Source organism: Eupeodes corollae, chromosome 3, assembly GCF_945859685.1.
Source record: "Eupeodes corollae chromosome 3, idEupCoro1.1, whole genome shotgun sequence".
Lineage (NCBI taxonomy): Eukaryota > Metazoa > Arthropoda > Insecta > Diptera > Syrphidae > Eupeodes > Eupeodes corollae.
In genome coordinates this window covers 103,323,253-103,343,577 of record NC_079149.1, presented here as the reverse complement: position 1 = coordinate 103,343,577, position 20,325 = coordinate 103,323,253, and the positions used below count along the sequence as shown (strand labels likewise).

At 33.2% G+C, this 20,325-nt stretch overlaps 3 protein-coding genes across 3 annotated transcripts in view; 1 reads left to right on the top strand and 2 right to left on the bottom strand.

Annotated features, from left to right (window-relative positions):
- The window catches only part of LOC129951440 (cytochrome c oxidase subunit 7A1, mitochondrial), a 386,202-nt gene that overhangs the window by 83,463 nt on the left and 282,414 nt on the right, over positions 1–20,325 (bottom strand). The gene's annotated exons all lie outside the window — the stretch shown is intronic.
- Positions 1,458–2,215, bottom strand: LOC129951437 (uncharacterized). Its single transcript, XM_056063578.1, has 2 exons — positions 1,852–2,215; positions 1,458–1,796 (listed from the first exon to the last, which is right to left on the bottom strand). Exons 1-2 carry the CDS (start codon positions 2,174–2,176, stop codon positions 1,567–1,569), a joined length of 555 nt encoding a protein of 184 aa, XP_055919553.1. The 5' UTR covers positions 2,177–2,215; the 3' UTR covers positions 1,458–1,566.
- LOC129951434 (tetratricopeptide repeat protein 8) lies at positions 6,715–11,488 on the top strand. The gene is made up of 5 exons (XM_056063574.1): positions 6,715–7,421; positions 7,603–7,754; positions 7,914–8,578; positions 10,956–11,130; positions 11,210–11,488. Exons 1-5 carry the CDS (start codon positions 7,100–7,102, stop codon positions 11,426–11,428), a joined length of 1,533 nt encoding a protein of 510 aa, XP_055919549.1. The 5' UTR covers positions 6,715–7,099; the 3' UTR covers positions 11,429–11,488.

Genomic DNA, 20,325 nt, shown 5'->3' with positions numbered 1-20,325 from the left:
AAAATTACATTACTTTTTAAAAGCTTCAATTATATAAAGTTTCACATTAGGCAGGTTCAGACAACATAAGGGACTTCATTTGCAGTCAACTGCATTTCTTGAACGTACATTTTGACCAAGTAAGTGTCAAGTGTCATAAACTTTAAACTCAGAACTTTACTTCACTAACTTCTACCTTCAGTTCACCGTACAAAAACTTCCAAAAACGTTATTGTCTACAAAACAGTTCTCAGCAAACTACAAGCTCATCCCAATTTGCATTTCGTATTGTAAAGAAATATTACTTAACCCTTTTACACAAAATATTAAATGGAATTGTGCGAAAAATAAATAAATCGTAGTTAAATGAAAAAACATGATCGACTGTAATTCTGACATAAGTTGACTTGATTTGGCAGTTTTTTCTTGACTAACTTTCCAATAAATAAAGTAATTGGAAGGTAATTTTTTGGCAGCTGCCTTACTTTCAAGTCCCTTATGTTGCCTGAACCTGCCGATTGTCATTTTCTCGTGAAGAGTTTCCAACCCCAATAAGTGTTTTTCTTTTTAAGTTCACAGCAGAGAACTGAGCTGTCAAAAAATGTTCTATATTTTTTTGCTAAGAGATAACATTTATGCCTTGAATTTTTGTAATACGAAAATGTGAAAATTATCCAAACTTTTGAGGTTATCCATGAGTCAAATAAATCAAATTATTGATCTAGATCTGTTCAAACACAAATTTTCCGTTTTTCATTCTATGCGAAATAAATTGATTTATTTTTGATTTAAAATCAAATATGTAGATCTGGATTTTTCGGCAAATGTATGTGTCTTTGCAACTTAATACAACTTTTTTGTAAATGCTTAGCTGGGAATTTGACAGCTCTACTGCATTCCCAAATACATACTCGAAGTTACACTAATACAATGACAATCATAAAAATTCCTTATATTATACTTAACAAATCCAGACAGAAAACAATAAAGAGACTTTGAATCGCACGATCTTGGAGGAAAATAAATGGGTCCGCAAAGTCACACTTTAGTATAACCAAACGTTTTCTTTAATAGATCAATTGTGGCACGAGCTGTGTTACATGACATGTCAGATAGAAATAACAGACTAAAAAGCAGAAGACATTCATTTCTGCATTATAGGAAATTCGAGAAATACAAAAGTCAATATTAAAGTGAAGAAGAAAAATATGTTCATGTGTATTATAGAAGCTTCGCCTGGATCAGAGTTCCCACAATGTGTAAAAAGTGTAACATAAAAGCCTTACATTTATTTCTTTGTTAATGCAGTTGACTGCAATAGAAGTCCTTTAAAGTTGCCTGAACCTGCTCAATGTCTTTCAGTGCCGGAGACATAGATTCGAGAGAGTTATTTTTCTAGTCTTAATTTTTGGCTAGTAATTGAAAGAAAATAACCTCAACCACAATGTAACGAAAAAACTTCTTTAAAAAAAGTCAATTTAAATGTCATGATAGCTTTGTGTATTAAAGTGAAGCCTTTGTGAATATATAATTAACAATCCAAAATACTCGTAAACATTTTCTTGGGAAAATCAAAAAATCCTTAGCTTAGCTTTTTTCCAACCATTCATAGACTTGATCAAATCCTTCTTTTGAAATAGAACTCACTTCGACAATAGTTATACTTTGTTTGATTTCCTTTTGCAGTTTTGACATTTGCATTATTAGCAAAGCTTCATTACGCATTTGACGATAAGCATAATCCATTTTCGTAAGAACCAAGAGAAATTTAGTTTTCTGCAATTGAGGATTAGCCAGGATAGAATACAATAGAACACCTGAAGTTTGAAGTTTATATTTTTTGATTTATGTATTTTTATAAAAGGTACTTACTTGCTGCCGAAATCTGACACAAATTCGATGTATCAACAACATAAATTATTTTTGCAACATTTTTGAAAAATCTATTCCACATCGGTGCCATCGATCCACCAACTTCGATTATATCAATACAAGTTTTTAGGTCTTTTTTCTTTTTTGGAATGACAGCTGTAGGAGGTATATCAGGAGGTGGTTTTTTTGGAAAATTGATTGTATAAATACTTGTGCCAACGGTTGGCATTGAATAAGTTGTAAAATCGACATTTTTGAAATCTTGTAAAGCCTTAAGTAGATGTGTTTTTCCAGCACGTTTTGGACCCAAACACAAGCAGGACATTTTTTTTGGTTATTTCACACGACGAAAATTGAAAATAATTCCAAGTCAATTACCAGTTATTAAGATATGATGATGATTAATAATAAACAAGGGTATTGTCATAGGTTACCGTTGTTAATATGAACGACAAGACAATTTACAAAATAACAGCATATAAAACAATGGACAAGCTCAGATAACATAAGGGACTTAAAATTAAGGCAAGCTTCTAGTATCTGATTGGCCAGAAGCCAAAAAATTGCCTTCCAATTAAAACAACTTTATTGAACATTTTACAGGAAAGTTTGCCAAGAATCTCGCTAACTATTAAGTCAAGTCTACTTATGTCAAAATGACAGTTGATCATGGTTTTTCGAACTTTATAACTCTATGGTTTATTTATTTTTTACATAATTCCATTTAATGTTTCGTGGAAAATGGTTAATTGTGAGGTTGCAAATTTGACGTTTATGGTACTAGAAAAGCTGACTTGTTGCCTTGGTCAAAATGTACGTTCAAAAAATGTAGTTGACTGAAAATGAAGTCTGAACCCGGCCAATTTCTGTTTATGATGTGCTGGTGAAGTAAATTGAATAAAATAATTTGACGTTTGTGATGTTCAAATACTTTTAACGGATTTTATATTGAATAATTCAACAATAGTACTGCATACTTGAAGGAATAAATGGAGACAAAGCAGAAACCATATTTTTAGGATCCAAGAACCAACATTCGCCGAACGAAAAAACTATAAAGTGTTGTTCTATGTTTTCTATGTTTTTTATTAGTGCTTTGACAAATAAACATCACTTTTTCTACCTTACCTACAGAAATAGTAAGACCGACTTCTTTTCATTGAAGGAGTTATTGTTGAATAAATTACTTTATTTTAGAATTCATCGTGTAATATTTTTAATGTTTTATGTTTTTTTATTTGATAACCCGACATGAACTTTTGAAAGCAACTCCAAAAACTATTTTCTTGTTAAAAATTAATCAAATAATTGTTGACCTAGATCTGTCAAAACTTAAATTTTCTCTGTCTTTGCATTCCATTTAGCAAAATAAATTGATTTATTTTTGGCTTTAGATTAAATCTGAAGATCTAAATTTTTAGATTTCTTTGCACCTATACTAATAAAATTTTTAAATGTTTTAACTGGGAAACTGACAGCTCTACTGCACTTGTTAATACGTACACGAAATAACACAAATACAATGCCAAAAAAAAACATTTTTTGACGGAAATCTAAATTTACCCATGGAAAATCGCATGGGTAAATAGGTCGCTACTTGGGCAGCTGTCACTTTTAAAGCTGATTTTACTAAACATTTGTGAGTTAACACAACGCCACTACTACAAATGCAATAATACACGCTTCAACAAAGCACTGAAATTGTTGAAAATCACTAAAAATATGCTAAACATTTTGCAGTTATGTTCATTTTGCAAAATTGAAAAACTGAAGCTGATGCAAAATGCTAGGTTTTAGTTTAGTAATGAAGATTGGACGTTCCACAAAAGGTTTAGTTTTTAAGGATTTTAAAGTTTAATTAAAACAAGAATTCAAGCCGATTCAATCTTCGCTCCTAGAAATAAAAATAATCCGTCAGTAATGAGGCCCATTTTCACTTACGAGGCTATAGACTTTATTGACATGATAAAGCTTGTATGTTTTCTGAATTTAATATATAGGCTTTTCACACCAAACCCAAAACCCGGTTTTCGCGAAAATATCGCTTTTCACCGTTGAACTAAACAAACAAACCTTTCGAAAAATTCAGCGCTCAGATTAATGTAAACAAAACAGCTAATAGCTGTTTTCAAAACAAATACTTCGTGGTAAGTATTATTATTTATACAATTTCCTTACAAAATAAGAAGTATTGCTTATATTTTTTTTATTTACAGAATATGGAAAATTTTACAAGGTCGAGAATATTTGCGGCACTGGCGGTTCTTTTATGATCCTCCAGAGTTTCAAACGCTCTTTGTTAAGCGAGGAACCGGAATTCACTATGGCTACTGGCGTGACGACCCAAGGACGAGGAAGACTTGTTCATTCGTCGCCACAAATATACAAATATGTTCGAAGCTTTTGATTACTATTTAGAGAAAGAATTTCCGGTAACTCTGTTCAACCACAAGGGTTTGAAAGATATGAGAAGGCGATAAGTTCATTTGGGGAGGAGAATAAGTATGAAAGGAAATCTCTGGTGGAGGCTAAGTCGCAGCAAGCTAGAAAAAGTTGCGCCAAAACATTCCACAATGTGGGAATCGTTGTTCCTGTGAATAAAACCACAACAGTGGGCTATAGCCCTTTGATGAACAGCGATACCAACATCAAGAAGATTCTAAGTGCTTTGGACAAGCCAGGCGAGTGTGATTTTGGTACGAATCTGGAACTAGGAATAGACTTTTTCTGCTCCGGCCATAAGGACCTACACGAAATCGTTCAGAATCTTCTCCAACCCACCTATAAGCTGCTTGGACGGCAACAATACATGGCGATTCTGAAGTCATATTGGGCACCGGAAGCAATAGTCATAAGCAGAATTTTGGATTGAGTTTGTTGTGAAAGAAAAAATATTTTTTTAAATGGGTCGTGACCATTCCACACGTCCCCAGAACTTCAGTTGAACCTCTTCTTTGAGACGAGCTAGTGTTACGGCCTTGTCTGCGCTGATATGCTGCTCAATCACAGCACAGGTAAGGATTATTGACTCAAGGGTGTCGACGGCATGAAAAAGTCCTTAGTAGAATGTTTGCACTTCCAATTTTTTCAAAAAATGTAATCTTGAGAGAATACATACCATATAGAACATCTTCACTGTGTGAAAGGAACTACTTGGATAATTTCATTTTATTCGCATCCGAGGTGTGATATACTGGGAGTTTTTTGTATGTTGGTATCGAAACGTTTGTTAAACCACTTAGTGTCGGGATCCCATTCGTTCTTTTGAAGCTCATATAGATCTTTGTCTTCCTTTTTCAACTTGATAAGTGCCTACATAAAGCCAAAGTTTGCATTTCCAGATCCTTAAGTTCATTGCAGAGTATATCAAAAGTTCTGCGGCTCATTCTGAAATGTTTTTTTTTTCATCAATACAAAATTTGACAGCCGGTGTTAAACAAATTTAAATGTCAAATGAAAATGTCTATATGTTTGGTGTGAACGATTTTCGGGTTTTCGAAAACTCTTTGCCAAAAAACCCGGTTTTGGTTTTGGTGTGAAAAGCCTATTAGTAACGCTAAATTCCTCATCAATACGAACAGATCTAAAAATATAAATGGGCAGGTTCAGACAGCACTTAAATGACTTCATTTGCTATCAACTGGATTTTTTTAACCCAAATTAAGACCAAGGCAGCTAGTTCATTTCTTATTATTTATTTCAAACTTATAACTTTAATTCACTATATTTGAAAAATCTCCTGAACCATGTTACAAGTTCATCATAAGTTGTGTTTTGTATTGCAAACGAAAATGTCCTTTTTCCTTTAAAACTAATAAAGGTGCAACGTAGAAATATAAATCACAGAATTCAGCTTTAAGTTAAATGGAAAAAACATGTTCAGATGTCATTTTGAAAAATCATGTTCAGCTGTCATGTTGACATTTGTACATAAGTACACTTGTTTTGATAATTAGGAATGTTTTTCTTGAATAATTTTCCAGCCAACTTTCCAATAAAGTTACTTTAATTGGAAGGCAATTTTTGACATCTGAACACACGAATCAATTACCAAAAAAATTGCCTAACCTTCAAGTCTCTTATGGGAATGTCGTCTGAACCTGCCCAATCAATGGGATTAGGAAATCATTCGAAGCAGATTTTATCATAGATGACAGCCACCGTGTGACATGCCTACGCTAGAATGATTGTGTATAGGTGATGACACTTTATGAAGGCGATGATTAAAAAAGACAAAGTTGCCATACGGGAGTGGCTAATACGGAATTACGTCATGAATTGGAATTGCATCAAAAGCCATGTAGTTTCATCAAGGCATTGGGCAGGTTCAGGCACCATAAGAGACTTCATTTGCAGTCAACTTCATTCTTTGAATGTAAATTTTGGCCAAAGCAACTCGTTAGTTTTTTAAGTGTCATTAATTTCAAATTCAGAACTTTACTTTGCAAACCTTCATAGTACAAAAAGTACCAAAGTACCAAGTCCTGAGGCAAGCTACAAGTCCATCACGATTTGTATTTTGTATACTGTAAAGAAATATCCCTTATTTCTTTCAAGGAAACGTTTTACACAAAACATTAAATGAAGCTGTGCAGAAAATAAATAAATCATAAAGTTCAGCTTTACGTTAAATGAAAAAAACATAATCAACTGTCATTTTGATAGAAGTAGACTTGACTTAAAAGTTAGGAAGACTTTGCTTGATTTTAATTGGAAAGTAATTTTTTGGCAGCTGGCCAATCAGATACTAGAAACTTGCCTAACTTTCAAGTCTCAATAAGGACCTCATTATAATAATGATGTTCTAGTCTAGAAGGCAAAGCAGAAATGTCTACACAAATATAGGTTTAAGTTCTTAATATTAACTTCCCGTTGGTTCAGGTTCCCAAGGTTTTCCATAATTGTTATCCAATTTGGATGCCATAATTTTAAGCAAGAAGTGATGTTCAAATCTAAACAAAGATAGTTTCACATTTTAGGAGCACATTCATGTCATTCGGAATTAATCTAGTTTAGCCTTTTAAACACCATGTCTTAAATTATAATCAATATTCCCATACCTACCTATTTTTAGTAACAATTCCAACACATGTCTTGCTTTGACTATGTCCATGTTATGGCATATTGGTCGTCATGGATTTCTTATCAAATGTATAATCCAAACAATACCTTCCTGTCAAAAACACCAAAGAGTTCATATATTTTTAAAACACAAAACAGGCTTCAAAGATAACACCACATCATCAGTATGGAACTTGAATATATCAAAGCTGTTTCTTTGTATCGTCGAAGATCCTATGAAAATTGCATCGAAGTATGCAATGCCATACTTCAAAAGGGCCACGAAAATAATATTCCAATGTTTTCGAACAATGACGACGATGACACCAAAAGCATCAATAGCCGAAGTAGTAGCAACTTAAGTTCCAGAGAAACATCAGACAAGAAAAAACAAACCACTTCAATAATGCCCACCTGGATGATGGAAGGAATTTGGCAATTAAAAATGCGTGCCCTCACTCAGAGGATTTTTGTGGATGACCTGGAGGCAAACGATGATATCAGTGCAGGTGAGTAACGAGGATTCTTTGGTGCATTCCTTTGTGCGTTGTGTTGTTTTTTGTTTTGTTTCTTTGTTTTGGACATTCCATACTGTGTAATCGAGATTCAATCTGTTTCTTCTTCCTCGACGACCACAACAACGACTATGACGACGACTCCGAACAACGCGATTTCGGGTGCAATCATCAGAGAATGAGGAAGTTGAATATGAACGTATTGCAACGGCTGCCAGGCCAGGAACCTCACTCAAGACTGCATTTGTACCAAGACCAGGTAGCAGTTTAATGGTTGGTGGAATGCGACCATCAACGCATTTAGTATCGCGACCAACATCGGGCATAGTGAGTTGTGAGTCTCCGAAAATTGCGCCATTCCAATGTTTTGAATCATTAACTTCGTTAAACAAAAAAAAAGAACTAAACAAACTTGGAATGGGCGTTCTTTTTGCAGGAGGAAATTCTTGTTTTTGATTTTTAATATGGACTCTCATCTACATATAGGCACGACCAGGAACGGCTTCAGCTCGTCCGGGTTCTTCGCTTGCTGGTCGTCCTTCATCGCGTTGTGGAACTGCAAGGCGAGTTCGTGTTACCTCAGCGGCTGTGTTTAGTTTAGGTGACCTTACAACTGCCTTATATCAAGCCTCCCGAATGAATCCGACCATTTATGCGGAACGAAAAAACATAATCAAAGCCCTATTTCAGTTCCTCTTCTATCATGAGGGTGAACCTTCAAAGGCTCTTAGTCTATGCGAGGCTGTTTTCGATGCGCAGAGGCAAAATGTCGATTGGTGGTGGGAACAACAACGAGGACGTTGTCTGATTGCTTTGAATCATCCCAAGAAGGCAGAGGCGTATCTGCTGCGTTCATTGAGTATCCTTCCACATCCGGACACATATTTGCTGCTGTCAAAAATGTACCAAAAACTAGATCAACTCGAACAAGCTTTGCAGTTAGTTTGTAGTGCTACGGATAAATGTTCATATGATATTGCATTAAGGACAGAAAAAGGACGACTCTATGAATTAATGGAAAAGACCGAGGAATCAGTGGAAGTCTATAGAATAATTGCCAAAATGAATCCGATCAATGTTGAGGCATTGGCGAGTATTGCAGTCAATTATTTTTATGACAATAATCCGGAAATGGCATTGATGTATTATAGGTAAGCTCTTTTTTTTGAAATTTCGAAAATAAGATTAATTTCCATGGGTAAAATAAATCAATTCATTCTTGATCAAGATCTATGAACACCCAAATTTCCCCCTGTTTTGCATTCCATAGCTAAAGATAAATTAATTTACTTTTGATTTAAGATCAAATCTGCTGATCTGGATTTTTTGGAAGGCTTACCCCTCTTTGCAGCAATACTAATACAAATTTTCATTTGACAGCACCTGTCAATGAGCTGATATTGGATAAATGAATTTAAATGAAAAATTGTCTGTCTACATGAAGCGTTTTTCATTTTAAGATCAGAGAACTAAGTTGTCAAAAAAAGATCTGTTTTTTTTTATCTTCGACATATCAGAACGCTCGGTTTGTGTTTATTTTTTTAATGAGCTCTGAATAAAATGGCCGAGCTATTGAAGTAATAAGCTGAGCGTGGCTGACTTCACGTTTGTTTCGTTGTATGAGGGAGACACATAGCACATTCTAAAACTATTGACAGTTCAGTTCCCCAGTGTGTTTCATGAATAAATCGGAGTGATCTCGATCATACTCGAAATACTCAGGCTGTGCTATTTTTCTTTGAGCTTAAATTAGAAAACGTCTAAGGTTGGCAGATTTTTTCCGATACAACTGCGTTATCTGAGGTCTTTTCTTTTTCTAGCTTACTATTGTCGTTCCTAAATGTTAAAATTGTTACGATTTATACAATCAGCAGCATTGGGCTGAGTAGAAAATTGTAGCTTTTTTGCGTTCATTAAGAAAATGCACTGACGTTTTTAATAATGAGCGTTCTTTGAGCTGAATTGGTGCACTCAAGTTCTAAATATTTTGCACTACGCTTTTTTGCTTGAATGTGCCCTGACAGTTTTCATGAACTTGTTTTGAATCACACTGGATATTTTTTGGTTGAACACAACTTAATTGACACCATCACACCGTTCCTTCATTTATTGTTGAAGTGTCAAATATTTACGATTTATCAGCGCTAGGAGATGTGTTGAAAGTTGTGAACTGTCAAAATAAATGATTTGCTTCCAAAGAAACAACTTTTGTTTGTTTGGAAGATTACAATGAACTTTAAAGCAATTCCTCTCCTTAATGGAACGAAACATTATATTTTCGTTATTTTTCTTCTTGTTTGTATGCTTTTGTTAAAAAAAAAAACTAATTATTTAATTAGGGAATATTTCAAAACTTTCGTAATTTTTCTCATCAATTTGTATCAAACAATTTAAGAGCAGCTTAAACTTTCCTATCGTTTTCGTAATTCATTTTACAATTTAAAGTTAAAAAACATTATTTAATTTTTAATATTTGTAGTTTGACAAATCACAATTTCGGACAATTCCTAGATATGACAAATCAACATTTTTTTTGACATACCAACAAAAATTAACGATTGTACAAAAAAGATTAGACCACAGATGGTAACCTGATTTGATTTTGCATCTGAACCGATAACTTTACATGTCATTAAAGAAATTGTCAGCAACTGCCAAATTTTCCAAACAACTTTGTACATATGAACATTTCAAAAGTCGTGGTTGGCAGTGACGTTTTCTGCAATATGCTGACACAAAAATGTAAGTTCACACGATTAGAATACATTTAGGACGATTTTTTTTAATGTCAGATTTTACACTATTTTGAGATCAGACAACCGTCTGCAAGGTCTCACCTCAGAAATTCTGTAAGTGTGCTTTAATTTTTCTGAATTCAATAGGTTTTTCAATAGGATGTTGCATTTTAAACATCCGTCAATTTAAAAAGTGTTGTCTTTTGATATTTTTGACAAGTCAAAACAACGTCATTGAGAAAAGAACAACAAATGCATATTATTAAAAAAATCCCAGTAAATGTTGAAAATGTTGCAGACACCCTAAAAAGCTTCCTGATTATGTTATTTAACAACTTGCGACTTTTTCTTGTGTTTCACGTAGATTTTTGGACAGAAATTGTCTGTCAAATTTTGAAGAGTTGGAATGAAATTCTCTAAGAGAGAGAAGAACTTCTAAAAAAGTATGGAACGGTTTCTTGGAAAATATTGTCTGCCACTCTCTCAATGCGAAACAATCGTATGACACTGATAACAGTCAATTTATATACCACAAAATGACATTTGACAGATCCAACATTTCTGTCCAAAGGAATTTCTTGTTGAGGATTTGTCAGGAGGGGAAATTATTTTACCCTTTCCTGAGCGTTCTCTTTTACACAATTTATGTAGTGTGGAACAGCATTTGGGCAACCATTGCTGACAAGTGTGAGTTTTAATCAAGGATGGGAAACGACCTAGTGCCTTTATATTTTTAAAAACAAACCATTTTAAAAAATATTCTTCTTTGATTTTTGTTGGAATCTATTTCTAGACGAATTTTATCAATGGGAGCTCATAACGCAGAATTATATTGCAATATAGCTTTGTGTTGTTTGTATGGGGGTCAAATTGATTTGGTCCTGCCATGTTTCCAGAGAGCTTTGATGTTGGCTACAACGCCGGATCAACGTTCAGATATTTGGTATAACTTGAGTTTTGTTGGAATTGTAAGTAAAACAATTATTATATTTGAATTTATAGATTGTTTTTAATTTATTGTCTTTGGTGTTTTTTCTATTGGCTTAGACCACTGGTGATTTCAATCTTGCTCGACGTTGTTTAAGACTTTGTCTGACATCAGATGCAACAAATGGAGCTGCTTTAAATAATTTGGCAGTTTTGTCAGCACATAGTGGAGACTTACCAAAAGCTAAGTCATATTTATCAGCTGCTAAGGAAGTACTCGGGGATTCGATGGAAATCAAAAGTAATTTAAATTACATGGAAAAACATTATAAACTATGAATTATTGTTATTGTTAAAATAAATAAACGTTAGACTGTTGTTTTAAAAAAGGTGTTTTTTTATTCATATAAATTTTAAAAGTTAATACAGAAGTCTTTACTTATGCATAAAACACAATTTATTATTTCTTTATTTCATTTTGTTTTTCGTTTTATAAAATGAAGGATTTTTCAACTACAAATTGCATAGCACATTATTTCAATACACTCAATTATATTTATACTTTCGTTACATAAAACTTGACATTGCAAACAATCTTGTAATTTTGTTGAATCACCGTCAACGACTTTAACAATGTAATTAAATACTTCCAACACCAAATAAATTAAAACATCCATTTCACATAAACTCAAAGCATATTTAAAGAACATTTTATAGTTTTATAGTCATTTATAAATACAAAGTAATGCTTCTAACTGTGTTAAAAGTAAATTGTTATTAGCAGTTCATGTTAAACAGATATTAAAGCTAAAAATGATTTAAATCTTTTTTGTCGTGGTAATTCATTTCTTTTGATGCTTTGAAAATTACAAAAAATAACTAACTAAACTACAGTAAAACCCGGTGGATACTCTTTGTAAAATAGTTTATTGTTATCAATTTGTTTAATTGATTGCACTTGAGCTATTTCTTTTTCACCATTAATTTGGTTTTCAGACAGAACTATCTTGTAATCGAAAAGTCTTTTGATGTCTTAAATTAATTTTTGTATGGCAATTATGTTTATACAGCTGAATCCAAAGTTAAGAAGGACAGCAAAAGCTTTTGGAATTTTATTAACTCCAAAAGAAAATTTAGTGGTTTACCAAATTGTATGGAGTTTTCGGGTTCTATATCTAGTGATTTGCAAACTATCTGTAATCTTTTTGCACATTTATTTGATTCTGTTTATGCAGTCCTGAATTTACTCCATCTAATGTAGTTGATATAGGAATTATTCAGTTAGAAATATCAGATGTACTTGAAGTGTTAAATGGGATTGATAAAAACAAAGGACTTGGTCCAGATAGTATATCTCCCAATATAATCAAAAAATGTGCAAAGTCCCTTGCGTTACCTTTGTTGCTAATTTTCAATAAGTCTCTGAAAACAGGTGAATTTTTAAATGGGTGCAAAACATCGTATACATATCTCCGATAAAACAAATAGTATCCGATTCTCAGCATGGATTTGTTTCCGGCTGATCTACAGCTACACTTTGTGTGATTTAGTTCTTAGTGGATTTGAAAGTGGTCTCCAGACCGACATCATCTTTACTGACTTTGCCAAGACATTTGATAGAGTAAACCATGAAATATTATTATATAAATTTTCCAAACTTGGTATCCACTCCATACTTTTGGAATGGATACGTTCGTATCTTACTGATCGAACCCAATTCGTTAAGATACACAGATATGTTTCTAAGTGCATAAAAGTAACCTCGGGCGTCCCTCAAGGACGCCCACATTGGTCCTTTGTTCTTTAATTTGTTTATCAATGATATTCCTGATATTTTCCAGTTTTCCAGATATTTATTATATGCTGACGACGTAAACATTTTAAGAACTATACATTCTCTAATTGATTGTTTATTATTGCAAAATTTATGTGAACTTGCATCATGGTGCAATAAAAATCTTCTTTTCTTAAATGTAGCCAAATGTCAAAGCTTTATATGCTCAAGGAAAATTGCACCAATAGTATTTGATTACACTATCAATAATATAACATTAGATAAAGTAACTGAAAAGAAGGATTTAGCAGTCATATTTGATAGGAAGTTCACATTTAGTAGTCACATTGACTATATAGTTAATAAAGCATATAAAATGTTGGGTTTTCTAAAAAGGAACACTAGAGAATTCTCCGATTCATATGCTCTTAAATCTATTTATATGGCTTTTGTGAGATCTACCCAGGAATACTGTTGCGTGGTTTGGAATCCGTACTATGCAAATCATTTGTTGAGAATTGAAAAGATTCAGAGAGGTTTCACAAGATATTGTTTTTTTAAGCTAATTTGGAACATTATTATGCCAGCATATAATGTGAGATGTTTGCTTTTTGGTATGCAAACGCTTGAGGTCAGAAGAAACCATTTTTCTATTATGATGATAAAGGATATAGTAATTAGTCACATTATGTGTCCTTACTTGCAAATTAAATTTTATTTTCCGAGTAGAGGCCTCCGTATAGGCTTTCATTTACGGGAGATTTTTTCTAGAAGTAAAGAGTGTCCCAAAATTAACGCAAGATTTGAATTAAATAGAAAACGCCGTTTTTAGTCTTTTGATAGTTATATTTTTATTGACTCGTAAAGTACATAGGATAGGGTTATGTATGGAATAACACATCGGACAAATGGCCTCCACGGCTTTGCATGCACACGCGCACTCTTTTGTTGAAATTTTCCATGACCATTCTGCATAAATGTGGCTGAATTTCGTTGATGCAGCGTTGAATCTCCTCCTTTAATGCACGGGTGGTTGTGGGCTTGTTGACATAGACTTGTGATTTCAAATAACCCGATAAAAAGAAGTCTAATGGTGTTAAATCACACGATCTAGGAGGCCAATTTTGATCACCGAAACAAGAGAGTACACGACCTGGAAATGTCTCATGCAGTAATTGAATTGTTTCACGGGCTTTATGACATGTGGCACCGTCTTGTTGAAACCACGTATTGGACACATCAATATCATCCAATTTTGGCAAAAAGAACTGTGTAATCATGTCGCGATATCGAGCACCAGTAACAGTCACTGCTTGACCAGCATCATTTTCAAAAAAATATGGCCCAATTATGCCTCCAGCCCAAAATCCACACCATACAGTCACGCGTTGTGGATGCATTTATTTTCGACAATGACATGTGGGTTCTCCGAACCCCAAATGCGGCAATTTTGGCGATTGACAAAGCCATCAAGATGAAAATGTGCTTCATCGCTTAGGATGATTTTGCTCGAAAAATCAGGGTCCATTTGTTGATGTTCAATAATCCATTCAACGAACTGTCTTCTCTGTCCATGGTCATTAGGCTTCAATTGTTGTGTTAATTGAATTTTGTAAGCATGAAGACACAGATCTTTGTAGACGCTGTAGAGAGGTTCTTGAAATTTGCAATTCTTGTCCACGACGTCGAATTGAGGTTCCTGGATTGTCAGCAACACTCTCACGCACTGCTTCGACATTCACATTTGAACGGCTTGTTTTTGGAAGACCAATGTGTTTGGCGTCTCCAACGGATCCAGTCTCCATGAAGTTTTCAATTAATCTCTTCACAGTTGACGAAATTAAAACACTATTCCGACCATATTTTGTATGAAATTTTCGAACTGCAGCCCTCAAGTTTTCACTACTTTTGAAATATTCTTTAATAATGAAGACACGTTGTTCTATTGTGTAACCCTCCATTTTTAATAACCCTATACTGTTAGCTGTCAAATTGCTTTTTTTCAGGGTTGCCAACACTTCACTGCACAAATGGCGGCAAATTCAAATCTTGCGTTAATTTTGGGACACCCTTTAATTATGGTAGAAATGTGCCGATTATGCGTTGCATCAGAGAAACTAATGATGTAATTAAAAAGATAGATATTTGTATGCACAGTTCACGAGAAACTTTTAAAAAACATGTAATGTTAATTTTCATAGCATGATTTTCTATGAAAAAATATCCACAACATTTCAGTTCTCAAAAATGAGGGTTTCACTGTGCCGATTATTTGTATGTAATTTATTCTATTTAGATATTTTTCACAAAATTACAAGTGCATAGCAATAAGAACATTAAATAATAGCTGATTCCTACTTCGTGACTTTTGGACTCGTAAATCGAAAAATCTTTGTCGAAGTGTTGGTTTAGTATAATGAAATCATAGTTGAGACGTCAGATGTCATTTCAACCTCATTCCAACTCAACTTCATTTCAAACTCTCAACAAAAATGGTTAAATAGGAACCTGACAACTTTAAATTTAATCTATGATAATGGTGGTTAAAAAATGTACCGTCAGGCCAGTATCAATTTCTGATGTTGTCTGACGTTATCAGACCTCTCTTTACCACTGGGCCCAGGCCTAGGGCCCCGCAATCACCAGGGGCCCCCAAATTGCTGAAACATTACTTAACATCTATTGGTCTATTTTCAAGAAAAAAAATATTTCGATACAATTTTAGATGCATAAAGAACAATTTAAATCAAATTCCCTGCGAAATTATATTCAAATTAAAACAGAAATATGAATAACTAACTTTATTATATTTAACCCTTGTGACGTTCATCTATGATCTCCAAGTGGATGTAGCGATTGGAAACAGATCAATCTAATAATTATTTCACATGAAAGCAGTTCTGCCTGTAGACAATCTATGATGACCTACATAGCACGAACAAAAGTGACAGGTAGAGTAGATACTGAATTAATATCACAACATCAAAATGAAGTAAGTTACTGGAGAAAATTTGTTGAAGCGGATTGTAAAGGTTGTAAAGTTTTAAGCTTCGAGAGGGCTTCCATTTCGTGGTGACACTGAGATCCTCGGATCTCCCAATAACGGGAATTATTTGGGATGCATTGAGTTGCTTAGCGAGTTTGACCCGTTTCTCGCAGATCACTTAAGCAAACTTGGAAATCCAGGAAGTGGTCATGCGTGTTATCTTTCAGCAAATATCTGTAATGGATTCATTCATGTCATGGGAAGACAGGTTTTGAAAACTATTGTAAAAGAAGTCAAAATGTCATTATATTTTTAATTGGCGTTGATAGTTCAACCGATCTGTCTCATGTTGATCAACTATCATTTATTATTCGTTACGTAAAAGAACACGAGCCTTCTGAAAGGTTTCTGGACTTTATTCCAATTAACGAACATAGATCTGATTATTTAGCGGAAAGCATACTGACATTTTTGGAGGATCATGACATTTCGATAATAGATTGCAGAGGCCAAAGCTACGACAACGCGACAAATATGTCAGGAAGGTTTTCTGATCTGCAGGAAAGAATAAAAGAAAAATGTAAGATTGACACTTTTGTACCATGTGCAGGGCACTCATCAAACTTGGTAGGAGTGCATGCCGTTGGGCTAGTCTTAGAAGCAACCAAATTCTTTGACATTATTCAAAAATTGTATAACTTTTTTTCAGTATCTTCTCATCAATGGAGAGTGTCAACATTTAGGTAAAAAAAAGTTCAAAAAAGTCTTTCTCAAACAAGATGATCGGCGTGAGCTGATGCACTAAGCGCCTTATACTTACAGAACTTAGGAACTTTGTTTTGCAAATAATTAAAAACAAGTACTTTACTTCAAAAACAAAACATTACCCTGGATGTTGCAATACATTTGCTGAGTGCAATAGATGAATTTATAATTGGACTCAGGGACAATTTTGATAACTTTGATTAATCAACCAGACAAAAAAACCCGGATACCGAATATAAGGACAATTTTGAAAGGATGCGGTGTAGAAGCTCACGCCAGACCTTTTTTTGGCGGTTCTCGACCATCAGTAAATATGACTGGGAAACAAAGATTTAAAATTGAAACCTTTCTTCCCATTATCGACATACTAAGTGTTCATTTCAAACAGCGACTAGGTTCATATACGAAGATTGGCCAACGTTTTGATTTTTTGATTTTTTAAAAACTAATTAAATTGAAGTTGAATTTTTAAATGTTGAAATTGCACTAAGAATTTACTTAAGTATTATGGTGACCAATTGCAGTGGGGAACGTGCCTTCTCTTAGTTAAAAAGAATCAAAAACGAACTGAGAACTACAATGATTCAAGAAAGATTGACATGTTTTTCGTTGATGTCAATCGAAAGCGACATCCTCAGAGGCATCAATTTTGAAGATGAAATCAATAAACTTGCTTATTTCAAATCATGAAAAAGACCCTTTCAATAAATATTTCTACCTGAAAAAATATATTCTGTGTCACTATATATTGTTCTTTAAATTACATTCTCAATAACTTCTTTAATTGTTTGTTATTTAAATTTTGTTTATTTTTGAATTTTTATATGTATTTCGTTTTTATTTTCACATTGTTTGTTTTAAATGCTGCAATAACTATTTATCTTTTTAATGAATTTGTGTCATGAGTTGACAGAAAAGTTGTGCGCTTTTGTAGAAACTCTACCAATAATTGTATGTATTCCAGCTCTCTGACAGTACATTTAAGCACACAACTTTCTTTTCATGTCATTGTAACACAATTTGTATGACATTTCAAGAACCGAATTTATCACTAGACGCTCTGAATACGTATAGGAACAACTTCAAAAATTAATAATAAAATTAAGTTACTTTCAATCTAACGAATTCTAATAAACCATTGACACAATCGTAAATGACAGAAATATTGACAGAAGCACTGAAAACAACACTATTTAAAGCTGAAAAGAAGCTGTGAAAAAGAACGACAACTCTTTACTCATTAATTGTTATAAGGAAAACGCTGAACTTTATCTGAACTCATGGAAATATGTCTGTAGCTATGAGGGCTGATCAAAAAGCTGCAGGACTGTACCAAGGCTACATATGATGTATCCAAATGTTGGCTACAATAGCCGTGGTTTTTTGGTATTCCATATATAGTACAGTGAGAAATTGTCAAAAAAGGATTCGCAGTAGTATGGTTTTAATATTTGAAAATTGATACAACTAAATATTTGCCAGAATAAGTTATCAAAAAATTCAGACCAGCAGGGTTAAAATCGTGTTTGCTGATTTTTCTTAGTTGAGTATCAAAATCAAGAAAATACGTCTGTGTAAGATGATAATCGATTTTAGAGTTTTAACCAAACAATTTGACATAAAATAAAAACTTCAAGAAAGGGGTTTGTTCGTAGAATACTACATTTACATGTGGTGTTGAAGCGAGCTTAAAGCTCGTCTCAATTCTTTATACATATAACTAATTCGACTTAAAATGAGCTTGATTCAACTCGATTCCGGTTGTTGATCGGAGTCGAGGCAAAATTTGTGAAGAAATACCTGTGTGGAGGAGTTGGTTTTACAGATATTTAATGCGTTATGGTCTATTTATTTGCATGTTTCTGTACAAAAAATATTGTTTTGTTTTAATCAAATTAAAAAGATAGATAGTGTATTGTTATATGAACTATTCAGTTCTTTCTTGTTTAAAACGAATCAAACTAACTCACTTGCACTTCATAAAAAACATTGAAACACCATTTGCATTTAAAAAAGTTCTGTCAAACTTAATCATTTTTAAAACTTCTTGTGCGGTAAAAACACCAAAAAGATTTATTTGATCTAAATTGCGATAAATTTTTGGTGGAAACATAGCAAAACTTAATTATCTTTTCTATTCATGCAAAATAAGCCCAGTTAACAAAACTAAATAATATCAACAGTAACAGATTGATTTTTTGTCCCCAATGGAAAACACATGATTCCAACTACTTAACAAACACAACCATCGAAATACAAATGCAATATCAATCGTACCAACATTTGATAACGGAATCACATAAGATAAATTCGAGACTCGTATAAATGTCAAAAACCCATCCCTATTTTCAAAGTGCGGTTAGGCAAGGCTATATATTTGCACAAATATTGCTTATTGCCTCCTATTGTCATGGATCTCCATTCTCCATCAAATGACAAACAAGTTGGAGAAAAACTAAAAAAAATCAAGTCAACATTTTTGGATAACCGATAGAGGTGCTAGAAGTTTTCCAACATCTCGGGAGTTTTGTCTTTAAGCGCTGGACGTAAACAACATTTGTAACAGAAAAAAACAAAAACCCTGCATTTAAAAAGCTAACCAAAACATGGAGAAACACTTATTAACTTCCACATAGGAAGTTATTGTAATGGGTCCGATTTGTCAAATTGAAAATTTTGACATTTCTCGACGTTTCAAGGTACCTAGAGTCGAAATAAAAGATTTTTAGAAAGATGTCTGTGCGTTCGTGTGTACGTACGTTTGTACGTCCGTACGTTCGCGACGTTTTTTTTTGTCCTCCATAGCTAGAGATATCTACTTCAAATAAATTTTGTTATACAGATAATAAGACAGAAAGATGAAGAAAGGCTCTCAAGAAAATTGCGTGCTATTTTTTGTAGATTTTATTTTTTATGATAAAACGGACTGTTGGATTTTTAAATAAAAATTACTGAATATCGAAAACGATATTTTCTGTGAAACAAAATAAGTTTAAAGCCAATATTTTTAATTTTTGAAAAGATATTTGAGTCGAAAATCAATTTTCACCTACTTTTATTTATTTTTTGTTTAGGTTTTTATTTTTTGTAAAAAAACTGTCAATTCGATTTTTCTCAATATTTTTCAGAATGTTGAAAACAATTTTTCTTATAAGATAAAATAATTTTGAAGCCTAAATTTCAAGTTTTTGAAAAGATATTTGAATCGATAATAAATTTTTACCAACTTTGAGTAATGCTTTTTTTAGATTTTTATTAAAACAAAAACTGTCAATTCGATTTTTCTCAAAGTGTTATCAGATGTCAAAAACATTATTCTTCGATGCACAAAATTTTTTTGGAGATGAAATCATATTTTAGTCGTAAAATGGAGGTGAAAAATTTTTTTTTCAGTTTTTTTGATTTATAAAAAAACAGTTAATTGGGTTTTTTTCCAAAAGTATACTTGTTTGGTATCACGTTACAATATATAATATAAAATTTGATTCAAGTCTCTAGGGTTTCTGGTTCGCAAGATATTTAGGGTTAACCAAAATTTTCACCTTTCTTTAAAAGTGCTATGGTAAAAAAACCACCCACGTAATTTTCTTGAAATCCGTTTCTGCATCTTTCTGCATTATTAACTGTATAACATAAATTATTTGAAGTCGATATCTCCTCTGGTTCTTGACCTATGGACGACGAAAAAAAACGTCTCGAACGTACAGACGT

Excerpts from the sequence above, each read along its gene's own strand:
- LOC129951437 (XM_056063578.1), bottom strand. The coding sequence starts at position 2,176 with ATGTCCTGCTTGTGTTTGGGTCCAAAACGTGCTGGAAAAACACATCTA. Across the intron at positions 1,797-1,851 it reads GTGTCAGATTTCGGCAGCAA|GTGTTCTATTGTATTCTATC; the intron begins GTAAGTACCTTT and ends TTCAAACTTCAG.
- LOC129951434 (XM_056063574.1), top strand. The coding sequence starts at position 7,100 with ATGGAACTTGAATATATCAAAGCTGTTTCTTTGTATCGTCGAAGATCC. Across the intron at positions 7,755-7,913 it reads CGCGACCAACATCGGGCATA|GCACGACCAGGAACGGCTTC; the intron begins GTGAGTTGTGAG and ends ATCTACATATAG. Across the intron at positions 8,579-10,955 it reads ATGGCATTGATGTATTATAG|ACGAATTTTATCAATGGGAG; the intron begins GTAAGCTCTTTT and ends ATCTATTTCTAG.